Raw genomic sequence first — 20,535 nt, 5'->3', positions numbered from 1 at the left:
TGAGGAAGAACTTCTTCTCAGAGAGTTGTGAACTTGTGGAATTCTCTACCACAGAAAGCTTTTGGGGCCAGTTCGTTGAATATATTCAAAAGGGCGCTGGCCGTGGCCCTTGCGGCTAAAGAGATCGAGGGGTAGGAAGAGAAAGTGGGAGTGGGATACTGAATTTGCATGATCAGCCAAGATCATATTGAATGGTGGGGCAGGCTCGAAGGGCCAAATGGCCTAATCCTGGACCTATTTTCTATGTTTCTAGTCGGAAAAATCCTTGGAATATTTATTTGCTATAGTTAATGGCTGTTCCCAACTGTGTAACACAAAGACAGAATTCTGAGTGCACTGGGATGCAAGTCAGCCAATTGGATAATTTATAGGTTAGCAGATAAAAAGAAAGACTTGTATTTATAAAGCCTTTAATGGTCACCGGGCATCTCACAGCCAATTAAGTTCTGTTTGAAGTGTGGTCACTGTTGTAATGTAGCAGACACCATGGGCTCTTTTATATCCACTGTGTTGGAGCATCAACCTTGATTTTTGTGCTTTTGTGGGACTTGAACCTGGAACCTTTTGATTCAGATGTGCTGCCGACTAAGCCCCGATCAATTTGCATGTTTTCTTTATCTGGAGAATGTGGAACTCTCAACCACCAGGACTGGTTGAGGTGAGTAGTATAACTGCATTTAAGGAGAAGCTAGATAAAATACATGAGGGAGAAAGAAACGGACTGATATGTTTAATGTAGTTGATTAAATAAATAAACACAGTGGGAGGAGGCTCATGTGGAGCATAAACAGCGACTGAATGGCCTGTTTCTGTGCTTGTACATTCAAGATCATTGACTCCAGGAGGAACTTTAGTGTACAATTATTTTTAGCATGCAGTAAATAGTAACTGCACTGAAATTTTATGACCAGTTAGAAAGAAAATGCTCATTAAAATATTTTCTTTATATTTCAGTACAAAAAGAAACTTCATGTGCAGGAGAGGGCTGTTGAAGAAGCCAAATTAGCTTTAAAGCCCTACTACCAGAGTAAAGAGATCACCAAAGAAGAGTACAAAGAGATTCTACGGAAAGCAGTGCAAAAGGTAAGAACACAACAGAATGAATTTTTGAAACAACCTCCTAGCCAAGTGTGGTAGCAGGCTGCTTTAGACAGGCCGCATTGAAATGTAGAATCCAACCAATTAAAAAACCAACCAATGGACGATTAATAAATTGAATTATGGGGATTGCTCACTGTTAAAATATTGAACTAATCTCATGTGGCGTTTGCACATTCTCCCTCTGTCTGCGTGGGTCTCACCCCCACAACCCAAAAAGATATGCAGAGTAGATGAATACGCCACGCTAAATTGTGGCTTAATTGGAAGAAAAGAATTGGGTACTCCCTAAATTAAAAAAAAGAAGATTGAACTAATCTGATAACTGGGCGAATAATCGAGAGAACTAGAGTAAAAATTCCATTAAGGCAGTTTGAGAATTTGGAAATTAAAAGCTGCTGTCAGTAAAAGTGACCATGAAGCTGCCAAATTGGCTCAAACGTCCAGTTGGTTTAGGAGGCACAGTGGTTAGCACTGCTGCCTCAGGGAGCCAAGGATCCAGGTTCGATCCCAGCCCCGGGTCACTGTCCATGTGGAATTTGCAGTCTCCCTTGTGTCTGCGTGGGTCTCACCCCCACAACCCAAAAAGATGTGCAGAGTAGGTGAATTGGCCACGCTAAATTGCCCCTTAATTGGGGAAAAAAAAGAATTGGGCACTCTAAATTTATTTTTAAAAAACATCCAGTTTGTTCATTCATGGCCTTGGGAAAATTGGCCTTCCTTAGCTGGGCTATATATGTGTGACTCGGACAGCACGGTAGCATTGTGGATAGCACAATTGCTTAACAGCTGCAGGGTCCCAGGTTTGATTCCGGCTTGGGTAACTGTCTGTGCGGAGTCTGCACATCCTCCCCGTGTGTGCGTGGGTTTCCTCCGGGTGCTCCGGTTTCCTCCCACAGTCCAAAGATGTGCAGGTTAGGTGGATTGGCCATGATAAATTGCCCTTAGTGTCCAAAATTGCCCTTAGTATTGGGTGGGGTTACTAGGTTATGGGGATAGGGTGGAGGTGTTGACCTTGGGTAGGGTGCTCTTTCCAAGAGCCGGTGCAGACTCGACGGCCGAATGGCCTCCTTCTGCACTGTAAATTCTATCTATTCTATGACTCTAGTCCCACATCAACGTGGCTGATTCTTAAATGTGCTCCAAAGTGGCCCAGCAAGTCACTCAGTTTCATCAAGCCTGCAGCAGTTCAAGAAGGCCCACAACCACCACCTTAGGGCAACTAGGGATGGGCAGTAAATGAATTCTGCTCCTAACCCCTGCTACTCTTGTTCTTCATTGCACTCGTGCAATCAAATTAAACCAGTGAGTTACTTTTTGGTACTGTGGCTATTGTTATGCGAGATGACATGCCAGACAATTTACACACAGCAAAGGTCTCATCAACAGCAAATGAAGTGAATGACCAATGAATGTGTGGTATATTAGGTGAGGGGGAAATCCCATGGACTACTTTGCTGCTGAGGATCTTTTACCACATGAACAGGTGAAGGCAACCTTGGTTTAACTTGCATCCAAAAGACAGCTCTCCCCGTGTACTGCATCCAGAATGCCACTCTAGATTATGAGCTGAAGCCCTGAAATGAGACCTGAATCCACACATGTTTGACTCAATTTTGAGTCAACTAAACCAAGGTAGCGTACTGAAAATGAAACGGCAAATTAGTGCAGCAGAAAGAATTGGACTCTGATTTGGAACGTAGAATCATAGAGGTCTACAAGCACAGAAAAGGCCCATCGCGTCTGCGCCGATCAAAAACAACCACCTAAGTATTTTAATCCTGAAAGGCCTAGATAGATGGATGTGGAGAGGATGTTTCCACTAGTAGGAACAACTAGAACCCAAGGGCACAGCCTCAATCTGAAGGGACAATCCTTTAAAACTGAGATGAGGAGGGTGGTGTGTCTGTGGAACACTGCCGCAGAAGCTATGGAGGCCAAATCACTGAGTGTCTGTAAGACCGAGATAGATAGGTTCTTGATTAATAAGGGGATCAGGGGTCATTGGGAGAAGGCAGGAGAATGGGGATGATAAACATATCAGCCATGATTGAATGGTGGAACAGATTCGAAGTGCCGAATGGCCTAATTCTGCTTCTAGGTCTTATGGTCTTAATCTAATTTTCCAGTACTTGGCACATAGACTTGTATGCCTTGGCACATCTAAATACTTTTAACGCAAAGTTTGAAAGATGTGGCTTTTTTTAATGTTGTGCTACAGATCTGCCACAGCAAGAGTGGTGAAATTAATCCGTTCAAAGTTGCTAATCTTGTGAAAGGTTATGTCGAGAAATACAAACACATCAGGAAATACAAGAAAGGAGCAGAGGGAGAAAGCAGCAAAGAAACAGAGGCAAAGCCAGAAGCAAGCTGAAATGCGAGAAACCTGCGAGGACAATACCAGCTTTGGTTCATTGTACGGTTTCTCCTGTGAATGTGGAGGACACTCCGAGACCAATTCAAACAGGGCAATGTTGGCTGCAGCACCGAGACACTTTATATTTCATGGTATCGTCAGTCAATGTATAAATGCGCCTGGGAGAAAGGAAAAAAAGGCTAGAAGATCTTCAACTGGAACCTTCCTGCCTGTTCTCTTTTCTTTTGTACAATAGAACAAAATTTCACACTGTGACTGTCTATCCTGCCATGAATCCGGTTTATAGACATTGTTTGCCTTTAGCATAATGTTCCTTTACTTAAGATCAATTGAATACTTGAAGCTCCATTTAGTCAGTCTGATTGTGCCTATAAAAGGTAAAAGTCTAAATAACTCGGGTTTATAAAACATTGGTCACTTTTTTCAAACAGTCTTTCTATTTTTAGGTTACTCGTTTCTGGGTAAATCATAACATATTTTGGCTTATCAAAATCTGCAAAGGATCATCAATGCTCTAAACTGCTTGTCATAAATTATAATTTAAAAGCCATATTGCATCTTTTATTGCTGTAAATAATATTCAAATAATTCATTTGTCGGAGAAATGGAGTGTTTTTTCCCCTCCGCCCCCCCCCCCCCCCCCCCCCCACCTCCAGTATGAATAATTATGGGTTTGTGATGATAAAATGCACTGTAAATGGTATTCATGCTGGGTTTATTCTTTCTGTTTGCCCTCTAATTGCTCAAACCCTGACTAAAGTTAGAATACCAATGTACAGGAACCCCATGCTAAACACTCATACTGAATTCCTTGATCGACTTAAGGGGAATAGTCAGTCTTTCTGCTACCTGTCACTTGAACACAACAGGAAATGGTCCTGGGACTTCAGTTTTCCTAATATTAGGAACAAGAAGAGTTCAGTCAGCTGCTTGAGCCTATTACTCAGAAACAGGATCGGAGGCCATGAAGGTATGAAGGCTTGAAACTGGAACAGAAAGAGGCAATTCACCCCTTGAGCCTGTTGCGCAGGAGCAGGAAATGTGCCCCAACCTGTCAGGCCTGTTCCACAGGGACAGGAGGAGGCCACTTCAGCCCCTCAGGTTTGCTACACAGGAACATGAGACCATTCATGGCTGATTTAGATCTCAACTCCATTTACACACCGTTGCTTCAAATCCCTCGCTACCTATATCCAACAATGTTTCAGTCTTGAAGGCTCCAATTGTTGTACAGCTTTTTGGGGAAGAGTTTCCAGATTTCTACAACTCCATCATGTTCTCTGAATATAGCATTTAAAAAATAATTTCAGGATGTGGTCATTATTTAATACCCATTCTTAATTATTCTGACAACTGAGTGGCTTAATTGTCAGCCATATTGTGGGGACTAGAGTTACTTGGTTAGCTATGGATGACAAGTTCCCTTCCCTGAAGGGCAATAATTAACCAAAGTGAGGTATTACAGATGTAGATCTGAAATAAAACAAGGAAATGCTGGAAATACTCATTTGGTCTGGCAGGATCAGTAGCGAGAGAAACCGAGTTAACGTTTCAGGTCAATGACCTTTCATTGATAACTGCTCACATATGACTCCTCATTTGTGAACCAGTTGGGTTTTTCATGGTTATTTTCAGAGTGCCAGTTCGTATTTAAGATCAGCAAAACAAATAGAATCGTTGATTAAATCTAGCATTTATTTTACCAGATCTATCCTCTATCAACTTTAAGTGGTCCAGAATTCTACTCTTTTTGTCTCTCCTGCACTAACTCCCAACATGTCTCAGCTCCTGCCAACTTACACCATTTCTTTAATTCTTAACACATCAATTTCATCCTCAACCACAAATCCTGCCACAGCTTGCCTCACTTTTGTTCTTGTGCCCCAAGCCCATTGTTGCTCGAACTCTGAATTCTGCACATCTTCCACCACTTTACCTATACAACCAGGTTTCTTAAGGCTTCCGTACTAATTCTCTCACTGCGTGTTCAGTGTCTGCTTCCACTTCACTGGGAAAAACCTGGGATCATGTTCCTATATTCAGGGCCCTTTATTAGTGACAATTGATTGTATTGTCCACATTGCTGAACGTTTGTCACAGTTTAGATTTCCTGTTTGGAAATATGAGCATTTTCCGTCTTTCAAAGGGAAAGCAACATCAGTCTGTGTAACTGTGAGGTTACATTGCAAATCTTTTCTGATTTCTTGTAAGTCAGGCAACAGGAGATGTCTATTATTTTAAAGAGGCATGACCTCAAACTAACTGAGCAAGATTTTACTTTAGAAAGCCCAATATTGAGTGTTTATCTGGAAGGTTAACCTCTGAATTATACCTGTTGTATTCAACTGACCACTGAAAGCTTTACTCCCATTGAAAATACATTTTCTGCCTTACTGTGGGCATTGCATCTTATAGAGGTTTACCCTTGTTATCAGCATGCATTTTCTAATTTTTCACATTCAAATAGTTTGATTCAGGTGTAATTGGAGATAAGAAAATGAATGTTACATTTTCTGATGGAGAATTCAATGCGATGGAGAACCTAATCAGACTCTTGCTGTTTAACTAGTTTTTATATATTTTTCCCTCATTGGGGGGTTTTTCTGTTAAAAGATGCTGTGTACCTGACTACAATGGCTAGGTGCCTCACACTGGGGGGCCAGTTTCTGACCTGCCCAGCATTCGCTGGCCCTGATCAGTTAGAGCTTCCTGTGTCTGGGGTCAGTAGTGTCCACTGATCAAACAGGGGGAAACAGGTCCGGGTTTCTGCTCCTACTCGCTGGGCGAGGACAGGAGCAGAATCAGCCTCAATTAAATAGCTCACCAACAGACACCATCTTGGGTGAAGAGTGGCCACTTCAGATCTGCAGGAGTGTTTGCAACAATCCCTCAACATGAGGAAAGGTATGAAGTGACCCGAGGATGTTGGCTGATCACTCGCCATCTCCAAACAGTGATAAGTTAGTTACTACATATGCCTCATCAACTAATGTCCAAATCTCACACCCCCACCCCCAGACAAAACACTGACATTGTGCAGTGCTCTCATTTGTGTCAGAAGCCACTGTGTACAGTTTTGGTCAGTGGAATGTAAAGACGGTTCCCAGACTTTATAGAGCTAGTACAACCAAGTGACTAATCCTTGGTGTTGGCTGAATGAGCCACGAGAAATAACCAGACTGGTGTGTTCTCGAAGGATGTAATTTACTGTTTATAGTTTAACCAACATTGAGTGATCGCTCTATCAGCTTTCTATGTGCACTTAAAAAAAACATGCCATTCTTGGCGAGCTTGCTTAATTTTCAGTTCCTGAATATCCCAGATCAGCAGGAACACACAGTAGTCAACTAGGAGCAAGAGACCTCAACAGTAGTCTGATCAGACAGTTCTGAGTAAGTTGCAAACAATTTTTTGACATGTTTGGGGAAAAAAAAGAATCAAAGAGTTTTAAGTCTTGGAATTTGCTTTCTTATTTTCACTCTGATGCTGTAGGGAATTTGCAATGTGGACAATTGAGGCATTTAAATTTTTTACGCCAAATAATTCTACAGATTAATTGCTGACTGCTTAGGACTTAGCCATTGTGTGTGAAAGCAAGCTTTCAGTAGAATTTTCAACATTATCTACGTTTACTTTGATTCATTGTTAAGGAGTGGTTTGAGTTACAAATGTTGAAAGTGTTGATTTCAATTCCAACACCTGTTAACCCAGACATCGATTACAATTCTTTATGTCCTATTCTGGTTCATCGTTTTTTTTTTAATATGTTCAGTCTTGGGAAGTGGGCATTGCTGGCAAGGCCAGCAGTTTTTTTTTTGCCCACCTGTAGTTTCCCTGAGAAGATAATGAGCTTTCTTGATATGTTTCTGTGTAGCAGTCTAATACACCTGAGTTTCTTGCTGGGCAGTTACGTTGGTGTGGGGGCGGGAGTCACAAAGATTTCCATCTACGATCACTGCAACTTGCATTTATATAGCGATATGAAAGTTAAATGCCCCAGGATTCTTCATAAGAGTAATTAGTGACACCAAGCTACATAACGAAACATTAGGACAAGTGACCAAAACCTTGGTCAAAGAGATGAGCCCTCTTTCATTGCCGTTCATATTTTATCAATTTCCTTCAAAAAGCTACAATGGATTGTGCTCCCCACCGCACATGCTGTAACAAATCTCTGAGAAACATAATTGTTAATCTTTCCAGTGCTAAATTTCTGCCGCGGACTCAAACCACATTTCACCCAAAAAAGCGATTTGAGTTTCCTGATTTGTTAGTTGCAGAGGCTTTGGGATTTACTGCGTTGCTGCAAATTCCTATTTTAAGGCTTTTATTTTGCCTGCTTGCTTACCTCACTGTGGGTCTTACTGAGAGTGCTTACCGAGTACAGTCCCAGGATTTTGCAATGCTTTTTCCAGCACTAAGTGTGGATACTTGCTGCAGTGGCGCAATTTGATACAGCAGAATATTTAATCATATCAGAGTGCACCAGCTTCTCAGTGACGAGTTGGAGGAATCTGGTTAATTCTGCTGGAAGAGCTGAAACTTTTTTTTAAAATAGCAGGATCTGTTTTTGCAGTCAGGTGTTCTAGATTCTCCTCCTTGGTGATTTTGAAGGTGAGAGGTGATCAGGGAGTGAAACATCAACTAGCACTCCTAGTCCACGCATTTTCTAAATCCAAAGGATGAAAAGCTGGTCACTGAAGCTGTTGAATTATCAGAAAAATACAACTAGTTCGCTAATGTCCTTTTATAAACAAAGACGTAAATTTCTTTAGCAGCTTTCTCAACCCTCAGGATGTCCCAAAGTGTTTTACTGCCAATTAAGTACTTTTGAAGTGCAATCACTGTTAGAATGTAGGAAATGCAACAGTCACTTTACTACACTGCAGGAGTTCACAAGTAGCAATAAGATAACACCAGATAACCTGTTTTAATGATGTTCGTTGAAGGATAAATATCAGCCAGGACTTTATGGGCGGCACGGTGGCTAGCAGTGCTGCCTCACAGCGCCAGGGACCCAGGTTCTATACCAACCACAGGTGACTGTGGCGTTTGTATGTTCTCCCCGTGACTGCTTGGGTTTCCTCCCGGGTGCTCCGGTTTCCTCCCACAGTCCAAAGATGTGCAGGTTAGGTGGACTGACCATGCTAAATTGCCCTTAGTGTCCAATGGTTAGGTGGGGTTGCGGAGGATTGGGCATAGGTAGGGTGATCTTTCGGAGGGTTGGTGCAGACTCGATGGGTCAAATGGCCTTCCTCTGCACTGCAGGGATTTATGACTTGGCAGAATGCACCTACTATTTAGAGAGGGAATTCATCTCATCCTATCTATTCTGGCCTGGTCCTTTTGTGACTCCTGCCCCACACTAACCTTCACTCTAACTGCTTGAAGTGAACTAGCAAGTCACTATGGTATAAAACTGGACCAAGCTCTCTGCTGTGATCTAGGCTTCGAATTTGGGCAGGACAAAGATACACCCCGCCCACTCGCCCCTGTAAAATCTTCAAAACACATGGGGACTGGTGCCAAAGTTCAAGAGTGTTTATGTTCATTTTATTTAATTCTATGTAAAATGTGCTGTTTATGTTTTTGAGACTAGGGCAATGTATTCAAAACCGCTATGTCTCCCTCAGCTGAAGTCCCTTGCTCACGCTGGGATACATATCCTAGCTGCCTTACTTTAAGGTTTTTGAGCATGGATGATTTTCTTGTGCTATTTGACTACAGAATTCATCACTGCTGACCCTGCTTCATACCCCTGTATCTTACAACACCACCTCTTAAAGAAACAGAAGCCCTCCCTAATCTAGGACACTGGTGCTCTGTGGTGTCCCTACTGTCATTGCGACAGTCATCAATTCACTGAGCATAGACCCCCTGGCTGAAAGAATACATCCCAAAATATTTCACACAGCAATGAACAACTTTGGATTGTGGTCATTGTACTTTGTTGTACTTTTGCACACTTTATGTTCCCACAAATGGTGAGATTAATGACCAGGGATGAGGAACTTCTGTTATTCGGAGACAATGGAGAAGATGGAATTGTTTTTAAGAGTAGAGGTTTTGAGGGGAGGGGGGCGGGGGAACAAAAGATTGGTAGGAGAGTCAATAATCAGAGGGCACAGATTTAAGATGATTGGCAACAAACAACTGGGATGATAGAATTTTTTTACTCAACAAGTTATGATTTGGAATGCTCTGCCTGAAAGGGATGTGGAAGTAGATTCAATACTAACATTCAAACGGGAACTGTATAAGCACGTAAGGAAACTTCTGGGTGTGTCACTTCAAGAGGATGCAGAAAATATTCATGTGAATGGAGAAGAGGGACTTTGGTTTTGTGGATATATTATAAAGTTGGAGGTGTTCTCCCTTGGGAAGGTTGAGAGGAGACTTTGATAGAGGCATTCAAAATCATGAGCGATGTAGACAAAGTAGTGAGGGAGAACTCCCATTGACAGGGGTGTGCACCAGAGGCCAGATTTCAGGTGAATGGCAAAAGAATCAAATATGATGTGAATTTTTTTTTAAATGCAGCAGCTGTTGAAAGGATCGGGAATGTACTGCCTGAGAGGATGGTGGAGGCAGATTTAATCTCTTATTTCAAAAGGGAATTTGCTCAGCATTTTAAAAGAAAATGTTTTAAAAATATATATATATATTTTTTGGTTTCTGTAATTATTTACAATAATGTATGTTGTATATAATACACAGCATTAATTATAGATATACAGCCAAACAGAAAAGAGAAGGAAGAAAAGAAAAAACACAAACATGGTCTACAAAATGAGTGTGTCCAACAACAAGGAAAGAAAAAGACACCAAAGAAAGTGACCCAAGAAAGCATGTGGGGCAGACAGTTAAGTTCTGTCTGGGTGAGATTTTTTAAAATATGGATTTAGAGCACCCAATTATTTTTTTTCAATTAAGGGCCAATTTATTGTGGCCAATCTACCTACCCTGCCCATCTCTGGGTTGTGGGGGTGAGACCCACGCAGACATGGGGAGAATGTGCAAACTCCACACGAACAGTGACCCAGGGCTGGAATCAAAGCCCTCGCCCTTCGTTCCTTCCAGTTCCCCTTTCCTGCTTGCCATGTGTTTCTCTTGGGGTCCTCCTCCCCCTGACCCTGTCCCCTTATCTATCTTCCCCCACCCCCCCTTCAAGAGAATACATTTGCAGGGGTACTGGGAAAGGGTGGAAGGAACGGGATGAGTGAAATTACCCTCGCAGAGAGCTGGCACAAACTTGATTGACTGAATGACCTCCTGTGCTATGCACATTCTATGAAGGACAGAGCTCATGGGATTAATTAGACAGCCTTCAAAAAGCTGGCATAGGCATGATGGCCTGAATCACTTTGCCTGTTCTGTATGATTAGTTAACTACTTAATTTTGATGGTACTGGGTGGAAGAAATGGTGGCTGGAATCAAGGGAATTCCCTACTCTTCAAATAAAATAATGGGACGTTTAACACTCCAGAATTGTTGGAACGATGACATAGCTTGAGATGCTGGGAGTGTCCTGGTCCACGATGTGCAAATCCACTTTGGATGATGTACTTAGTCATCAGTGTGGAGTTCAGATCTCATCTAATCACATGAATATTTCTACATCCCAGATGTAGTGCTGAAGACACTATTCCAACATTAATTGTATCTTGAGCCAACTAGCATCCCTCGGACAAAGTGGAAAATTGCCAAGGTATGTTCTGTCCACTGCATACCCGACCTCATTACGACCTTCGACAAAATTTACGAATTCCAGATGCCAGAGTCAAGGCAGTATTTGACTAAGTGCAGCATCAACAAATTTGAGTAATATTTAAGTGAATAGAACAAATAAAGGAAATTGCAACACAGGAACAGGCCCTTCGGCCCTCCCAGCCTGCGCCGATCTAGATCCTTTATCTAAACCTGTCACGTATTTTCCAAGGATCTACTTCCCTCTGTTCCCCGCCCGTTCATATATCTGTCTAGATGCATCTTAAATGATGCTATCGTGCCCGCCTCTACCACCTCCGCTGGCAAAGCATTCCAGGCACCCACCACCCTCTGCGTAAAAAAACTTTCCACGCACATCTCCCTTAAACTTTCCCCCTCTCACCTTGGAATCGTGACCCCTTGTCATTGACACCCCCACTCTTGGAAAAGGCTTGTTGCTATCCACTCTGTCCATACCTCTCATAATTTTGTAGACCTCAATCAGGTCCCCCCTCAATCTCCTTTCCAACGAAAACAATCCTAATCTACTCAACCTTTCTTCATAGCTAGCACCCTCCATACCAGACAACATCCTGGTGAACCTCCTCTGCACCCTCTCTAAAGCATCCACATCCTTCTGGCAATGTGGCGACCAGAACTGCATGCAGTATTCCAAATGTGGCCTAACCAAAGTCCTATACAACTGTAACATGACCTGCCGACTCTTGTACTCAATACCCCGTCCGATGAAGGCAAGCATGCTGTATGCCTTCTTGACCACTCTATCGACCTGCGTGCCACCGTCAGGGTACAATGGACCTGAACTCCAGATCTCGCTGTACATCAGTTTTCCCCAGGACTCTTCCATTGACCATATAGTCCGCTCTTGAATTAGATCTCCTGTTGCCCAGCCAGTTCTTTATCCATCTAGCTAGTACACCCTGAACTCCATACGACTTCACTTTTTCCATCAACCTGCCATGGGAAACTTTATCAAACACCTTACTGAAGTCCATGTATATGACATCTACAGCCCTTCCCTCATCAATTAACTTTGTCACTTCCTCAAAGAATTCTATTAGGTTTGTAAGACATGACCTTCCCTGCACAAAACCATGCTGCCTATCACTGATGGAAGTCTATTTTCTTCCAAATGTGAATAGATCCTATCCCTCAGTATCTTCTCCAACAGTTTGCCTACCACTGTCTATCACGGGTCTATAATTCCCTGGATTATCCCTGCTACCCTTCTTAAACAAAAGGACAACATTAGCAATTCTCCAGGACCTCACCCGTGCTCAAGGATGCTGCAAAGATATCTGTTAAGGCCCCAGCTATTTCGTCCCTCGCTTCCCTCAATAATCTGGGATAGATCCCATCCGGACCTGGGGACTTGTCCACCTTAATGCCTTTTAGAATACCCAAAACTTCCCCCTTCCTTATGCCGACTTGACCTAGAGTATTTAAACATCCATCCCTAGCCTCAACATCCATCATGTTCCTCTCCTTGGTGAATTCAGATGCAAAGTACTCATTAAGAATCTCACCCATTTCCTCTGACTCCACGCATAAATTCCCTCTTTTGTCTTTGAGTGGGCCAATCCTTTCTCTAGTTACCCTCTTGCTCCTTATATAAGAATAAAAGGCTTTGGGATTTTCCTTAACCCTGTTAGTCAAAGGTATTTCATGACCCCTTTTAGCCCTCTTTATTGCGCGTTTGAGATTTGTCCTACTTTCCCAATATTCCTCCAAAGCTTCAACAGTTTTACGTCGCCTAGATCTTGTGTATGCTTCCTTTTTCATCTTAACTAGTCTCATATTTCCACCCATCACCCATGGTTCCCTAATCTTGCCATTTCTGTCCCTCATTTTCACAGGGACATGTCTGTCCTGCACTCTAATCAACCTTTCCTTAAAAGACTCCCACATTTCAAATGTGGATTTACCCTTAAACAGCTGCTCCCAATCCAAATTCCCTAGCCCCTGCCGAATTTTGTTATACTTGGCCTTTCCCCAATTTAGCACTCTTCCTTTAGGACCACTCTCGTCTTTGTCCATGAGTATTCTAAAACTTACGGAATTGTGATCGCTATTCCCAAAGTAATCACCGACTGAAACTTCAACCACCTGGCCGGGATCATTTCCCAATACCAGGTCCAGTATGGCCCCTTCCCGAGTTGGACTATTTACATACTGCTCTAAAAAGCTCACCTGGATACTCCTTAGAAATTCTGCTCCATCTACGCCTCCAACACTACATGAGTCCCATTCAATGTTGGGGAAGTTAAAATCCCCCATCACGACCACCCTATTGCTCCTACATTTTTCTATAATCTGTCTACATATTTGTACCTCTACTTCATGCTCGCTTTTGGGAGGCCTGTAGTAAAGTCCCAACAATGTTACTGCACCCTTCCTATTTCTTAACTCTACCCATATTGCCTCAGTGCTCGAATCCTCCATCGTGTCCTCCTTAATCACAGCTGTGATATCATCTCTGACAAGTAATGCAACTCCTCCACCCCTTTTACCTCCCTCTCTATCCTTCCTGAAGCATCTACCCTGGGATATTTAGTTGCCAGTCTTGCACTTCCCTCAACCAAGTCTCAGTAATACCAATAACATCATATTCCCAGGTACTAATCCAAGCCCTAAATTCATCTGCCTTACCTGCTACACTTCTCGCATTGAAACAAATGCACCTCAGACCACCTGTCCCTTTGCGTTCATCATCTCTTCCCTGTCTACTCTTCCCCTTAGTCACATTGAGTTTATTATCTAGTACCTTACTGGCTTTAGTTGCTGCCTCTTTACTGACCTCTAACTTCCTAATCTGGTTCCCATCCCCCTGCCACATTAGTTTAAAACCTCCCCAACAGTGTTAGCAAAAGCACCCGCTAGGACATCGGTTCCAGTCCTGCCCAGGTGTAGACCATCCAATTTGTAATGGTCCCACCACCCCCAGAACCGGTTCCAATGTCCCAAAAATCTGAACCACTCCCTCCTGCACCATCTCTCAAGCCACGTATTCATTCTGACTATTCTTGAATTTCTACTCTGACTGTCTCGTGGCACTGGTAGCAATCCTGAGATTACTACCTTTGAGGTCCTACTTTTTAACTTATCTCCTAACTCCCTAAATTCTGATTGTAGGACCTCATCCCATTTTTTACCTATATCGTTGGTGCCTATATGCACCATGACAACTGGCTGTTCACCCTCCCTCTTCAGTATGTCCTGCAGCCGATCTGAGACATCCCTGACCCGTGCACCCGGGAGGCAACATACCATTCGGGGTCTCATTTTCGACCACAGAAATGCCTGTCTACTCCCCTTACGATTGAATCCCCTATGACTATAGCTCTGCCAGTCTTTTTCCCGCCCTTCTGTGCAGCAGAGCCAGTGCCATGAGCCTGGCTACTACTGTCTTCCCCTGGTGAGTCATCTCCCCCAACAGTATCTAAAACGGTATACCTGTTTTGGAGGGAGATGACCGCAGGGGACACCTGCACTGCCTTCCTGCTCTTTCTCTGCCTTTTGGTCACCCATTCCCTGTCTCCCTCACCAATCCTAATCTGCGGTGTGACCAACTCACTGAATGTGCTATCCACGACCTCAGCAGCACGGATGCTCCAAAGTGAGTCCACCCACAGCTCCAGAGCCATCATGCGGTCTAACAGAAGCTGCAGCTGGACACACTTCCCACACATGAAGGAGTCAGGGGCATCGGCCGCATCCCTGAACTCCCACATTGAGCACGAGGAGCATAACACGTGTCTGAGATCTCCTGCCATTTTTACACTTTACCTTAACTGATTACAAATATAATATCAAATAATGAATAAGTGAAAGGAATAAAGATTTTACTTACCAATCACAATACTTACCAACACACGAAGAGTTAAATTTCTCACAGCTACTGCTAATTGGAGCACTTTCCTTACCAGCCAATCAGGTCACTGCTTTGCTGTGATGTCACACTTCAAGGTAAGTTTTTAAAAGAGGAAAATCCCGCCGAAAATCTGAAGTCCGCTTCTCCGGCAGCTGTGTCCCCGCCGCTCCGTTCGCGCTCTTTTATCCTGTGTCCCCGCCGCTCTCCTCGCGCTCTTTCTCTGAGTCTCCGCCGCTCTCCTCGCGCTCTTTCTCTGAGTTTCCACCGTTCTCCTCGCGCTCTTTCACTGCAGGCTGTGAAGTCACGGTTCAACTTCTTTCTACTTCTACCTGCCCTCGAGTCTCCCTCTTGATCCTTACTCAGCTGGGATCCTTACAGTGATTGTCTTTTTTTTTGGTTAGAGGAGGAGGTAGGGAGGGAAACACTGAAGAAGTGTTTGGGGTTTAACTGTCACTTGACAACAGCTCCTCCACAAACCACCTTCAAGATACGATGACCACAATGCACTGATGCAAATTTTCCCTGCAACAGCCAAGCAGCAGCTCTGCTCTACTGCCCTCTGCTGGACAACTGGGGAAAGCTCTCCACTGGCTGGAGTTGTGTGTGGCACAAAGAAAGATGGGTGTGGTTGTTGGAGGCCAATCACTTCAATCCTAGGACATAGCTGTGAAGCACCTTAGGGTAGTGTCTGAGCCGCACCATCTTCAGCTGCATCAAAGATCCCCCCCCCCCCCCCCGGTTTGAAGGTGGTGGTGGTATTCACTTAAGTTCTACTGACAAATCCTCATGCCTTTGTTCACTTAAGACCTGGGTGAATAAATGGCAACTAACATTTGTACTACATAAGTACCAAGTTGATTGTCCCTTCCTCTTATTTTCTGGTATCAATGCGTGAATGTCATATTGCACCAAGGAATCATACAAACGTAGGGAAATTTGATACTAGAACAAACTTAGAGGCTTTGTATCTGAATGCAATCTATTGGAATAAAATCAATGAGTTAACAGTTCAAGACAAAACAAAGGGGTATGATTTAGTACTGATTACTGAGATATGAATACATGGAAACCAGGTCTGGGAGTTGAATATCCAAGGGTACTCCGTATTTAAGAAGGATAGCAGAATGGAAAAGGGAATGGTGTAGCTTTGCTAGTAAAGGATCAGTGCTATAGTGAGAAATGGTACAGGCACTGAAGATCAAGATGTGGAATTTGTCTGGGTAGAAATAAGAAATAACAAGGGAAAGAAGTGCCTGGTGGGAGTAATCTATAGGTCCCCAAACAGTCATTCTGCAGTGGGGCACAGGAAATACTGGGGGCTTGTAAGAAAGGTACAGCAATAATCATGGGCGATTTTAAAATGCATATAGATTGAATCAAATTAGCAAGGATATCCTTGAGGGAGAGTTCATTGAATGTATTAGAGATTGTTTCTTGGAGCAATATATTGTGGAACCAAATAGGGAGCAGGTTATTCTGGATTTGGTATTGTGTAATTAGAAGGGATTAATTCATGATCTCATAGTTAAGGATCCTCTAGGGAAGGGTGATCATAGCATGATAGAATTTCATATTCAGCTTGAGGGCGAGAAACTGGAGTCCCACATTAGGATTCTGGAGTTAAAGGAAGGTAATTACATAGGCATGAGGACAGATTTGGCACAAGTGGACTGGGCAGGAAGACTAAAAGGCAGGACAGTGGACCAGCAGTGGCAGTTGTTTAAGGCGATATTCAATGCCTCCCAATTAAACTATATTCCAGTGAGGAAAAAGATGGGGAAATATCCATGGCTGAGCAAGGAAGTTAAAGATAACAAAAAGGACAAAACTAAAGCATACCATATTGCAAAGGCCAGTGGCAGGATGGAATATTGGGAAACTTAAGCTCAACAAAGGGTTACTAAAAACAAAGTAATAAAAAGAGCAATGGAAAATTATGTAAGAAAACTAGCGCAAAATATAAAAAAGAAAGCCAAAGCTTCTATAAGTATATAAAAGGGAAGAGAGTAGCTAAAGTGAATGCTGGTCCCTTGCAGGATGGGACCGGGAGTTATTAGTGGGGAACACAGAAATGACAGAGACATTAAATCAATATTTTGCCTCAGTTTTCATAGTGGAGGACACCCGAACCATCCAAATAGTAACAGGTAGTAGAAAGGGAAGCGTTTAGAACAATCATCATCAGTAGGGAAAAAGTACAAACTATTGGGATTGAAGGAAGACCAGACCCCAGACCCTGATGGCCTGCATCCTAGGGCCTTAAAAGAAGTAGGAGAGGAGATAGTGGATCCATTGGTTAAAATATTCCAATATTCTCTGGATGCGGGAAAGGTTCTATTAGATAATGCACATATTCAAAAAGGGAGGGAGGCAGAAAGTAGGGAACTATAGACCAGTTAGTTTAGCATCTGTCATTGGAAAATTGCTAGAATCCCTTATTAAGGAAGTAATAACAGAACATTTGGAAAGTCAAAACAAAGTCCATCAGAGTCCGCATGGTTTTATGAAGGGTAAATTGTGATTGACTAATTTGCTAGAGTTCTTCGAAGATGTAATAAGCAATGTGGATAATGGGGATCCTGTATATGTAGCAGATCTAGATTTCCAGAAGGCATTTGATAAGGTGCCGTGCACAAGGTAAGATCACATGGACTTTTGGATAATTTATTACTTTGGATAGAGGACTCGCTAACCGACAAGGGAGAGAGTCGGGATAAATGTGTCTTTTTCTGGTTGGCAAGATGTAACTAGTTGGGTGCCACAGGTTCGGTCCTCGGGTTCCAACTATTTACAATCTATATTAATGACTTGGGTATTGGGATGGAAGATACTGTAGCCAAATTTGCAGATGACAAAAAATAGGTGGGATAGTAAGTTGCAATGAGGAAATAAGAAATTTACAAATAGATGTGGATTGGTAAGGTGAGTGGGTCAGAATTTGGCAGATGGAGTTTAACGTGGCTAAAGTGTGAGGTTATCCATTTTGGTCGGAAAAATAGAAAGACAATTTTTTATCTAAATGGAGAGAAACTTCAGAATGCTTTGGTGGAAAGGGATCTGGGTGTCCTTGTGCATGAATTGCAGAAAACTAGTATGCAGATATAGCAGGTAATAAGGAAGGCAAATGGAATTTTGGCATTTATGGCTAAAGGAATAGAGTATAAAAGTAGGGAAGTGCTGTACAACTGCAAGGCATTGATGAGACCTCATCTGGCATACTGTGTACAGTTTTGGTCTCCTTACCTGAGTAGTTGATTTTGAGACAGTTCAGAGGACAGAGGATGCTCACTGGATTGATACCAGAGATGAGATGAGGGGTTTGTCTTATGATGAAAAAGTGAGCAGTTTAGGCCTATACTCCAGAGTTTAGAAGATTGAGAGGAGATCTAATTGAGGTATATAAGATGATAAAAGATATTGACAAAGTAGACATAGAGCAGGAGTTTTCTCTTGTGGGGCAATTTAGACCAAGAGGTCATAGTTTTAGGATAAGATTTAAAACAGTAAAACAGTGCTGAGGAGAAATTACTCCTCAAAGGGTCATGAATCTTTTCTATCCATTCTCCAGAACCCATTGCTAATTAAAAATATGTCAATCTCCTCCTTAAATTTACTCAAAGTCTTTGCATCCACTGTGGAAATTTAAGGAGGCGATTAACAGATTTTTAATTAGCAATGAGTTGAAGCGTTCTGGAGAATGGGTAGGAAAGAGGAGTTGAGGCCAAGATTACCAACCCTGCTCCTAGCTCTTATGTTCTTATGACCATCTCCAATAAGAGAGTCTAGCCACCATCCCTTTACATTCAAAGGCATTACAATCACTGAGTCATCCACTATCAACGTCCTAGGAATCTTCACTAACCATAGACTCAACTGGATCAACCATACAAACACTGTGACTACACGGGCAGGTCAGTGACACCTCCTAACTCTGCAAAGCCTGTCCGCCATCTACCGAGCACATTCAGGAGTGTGTTGGAATATTCTCCATTTGCCTGGATGGGTGCAACTGCAATAATGTAAGAAATTCAACACCATCAAGGGCAAAGCAGCCCACTTCATTGGTACCTTATCCACCATCTGCAGCATTAACACCCTCTACCACCAATGCACGGTGGCAGCATTGTGTGTACCATCTACATAATGCACTTCAGCAACTTGCCACAGCTTCTTCAATAGCACCTTCCAAAACCATGACCTGGTTTAACTTCATACTTGTGACAATAAAAGATTATTATTATACCACATCGAAGGACAAGTGCAGCAGGTAGGTGGGAACACCAGCAGCAACAAGTTCCCCTCCACTTGCACGCCATTCTGACTTGGAAATATTTCACCATTCCTTCATTGTTGCTGGGTCAAAATCCTGGAATTCCCTTTTAACAGCACTTTGCGTGTACCTACACCACAAGGACTGCAAAAGTTCAAGAAGGCCGATCACTTCCTTAAGAGGGCAACAAATGCTAGAATTGCCAGTGGCGCCTGATACATTTTTGAAGTTGCTGGCATGCATTCTCCCCCCAATCGCCATTCCCAAATCCGGCATCGGCCAACGGAGAATCCCGCCCCCATCCCTGCTAAAGGAAATCATACTGCAGAGGGCCCATCAGAGTCGTACTGATGTCATCATCATTCAATGACATACATGTGAATTTATGACCACAGGGAGAGTCAAAGACACAACCTTCAAAATATATTCCAGTACCTCAGGATAATAAGGGAATGCTTGGCCACTCCTCCTCGTGCCTGCATCATGAGGTCATGGCAACGTAATGTGTATTATGGATCTCAAAGCATAACATTCACTGGTACATCAAAGTTATTCACATCCACTGTGCACAATGATGTTGTAGAATCCCTTATTAAGGAAGTAATTTGACTTTCCAAATGTTCTGTTATTACTTCCTTAATAAGGGATTCTACAACATTATTGTGCACAGTAGATGTGAATAACTTTGATGTACCAGTGAATGTTATGCTTTGAGATCCATAATACACATTACGTTGCCATGACCTCATGATGCAGGCACGAGGAGGATGCTGAAGGCCAGGAATCGTCCGACGAGGAGGATGCGGGGTGGGCAAGGGTGACCAGGACATGGGGGCAAGGGAGGCCGCACAGGACTCGGGGATCGCCTCCAGGTTCATCGACTAGGACGGTGGGATAGAGGGGGAGGGGGGGGGCTAGAGGGGGGGAATTGGCCAGGGACACGGACACCACATCCCAACCCCACGCCTCCTCACTTCCCTCCCGGGCCACCGCCCCATCTGCACCCTCTCCGTGATACATATCTGCAGCACTACTGGGTGGGGGCCCTGGGATGGAGGGTGATGACAATCCGCTTTGCAATGAGCTCAGGTGCTCTGCATTGTATGGCAATGTCTGCCTCATGCTCATGGTAGCACCTCCCACCTGGGTGAGCTCTGCATGCGAGCTGGTCACTCCATCGCACGGTCCCA

The 20,535-nt window shown here is 43.2% G+C and overlaps 1 protein-coding gene across 3 annotated transcripts in view; it reads left to right on the top strand.

The window, feature by feature from the left end:
* The window catches only part of phrf1 (PHD and ring finger domains 1), a 202,877-nt gene extending 195,664 nt beyond the window's left edge, over window positions 1–7,213 (top strand). For all 3 annotated transcript variants that reach the window (XM_072466131.1, XM_072466132.1, XM_072466133.1), the window contains exons 17-18: window positions 955–1,083; window positions 3,320–7,213. In XM_072466131.1, the coding sequence (XP_072322232.1) occupies window positions 955–1,083; window positions 3,320–3,472 (282 nt within the window). In that variant the 3' untranslated portion in view covers window positions 3,473–7,213. The remainder of the gene's footprint in view (window positions 1–954; window positions 1,084–3,319) is intronic.
* Window positions 7,214–20,535: the final 13,322 nt, after the last annotated feature.

The sequence above is a fragment of the Scyliorhinus torazame genome, chromosome 10 (assembly GCF_047496885.1).
Source record: "Scyliorhinus torazame isolate Kashiwa2021f chromosome 10, sScyTor2.1, whole genome shotgun sequence".
NCBI lineage: Eukaryota > Metazoa > Chordata > Chondrichthyes > Carcharhiniformes > Scyliorhinidae > Scyliorhinus > Scyliorhinus torazame.
Note: the sequence above shows the minus strand (reverse complement) of the source record. Positions and strands in the feature narration are given on the sequence as shown.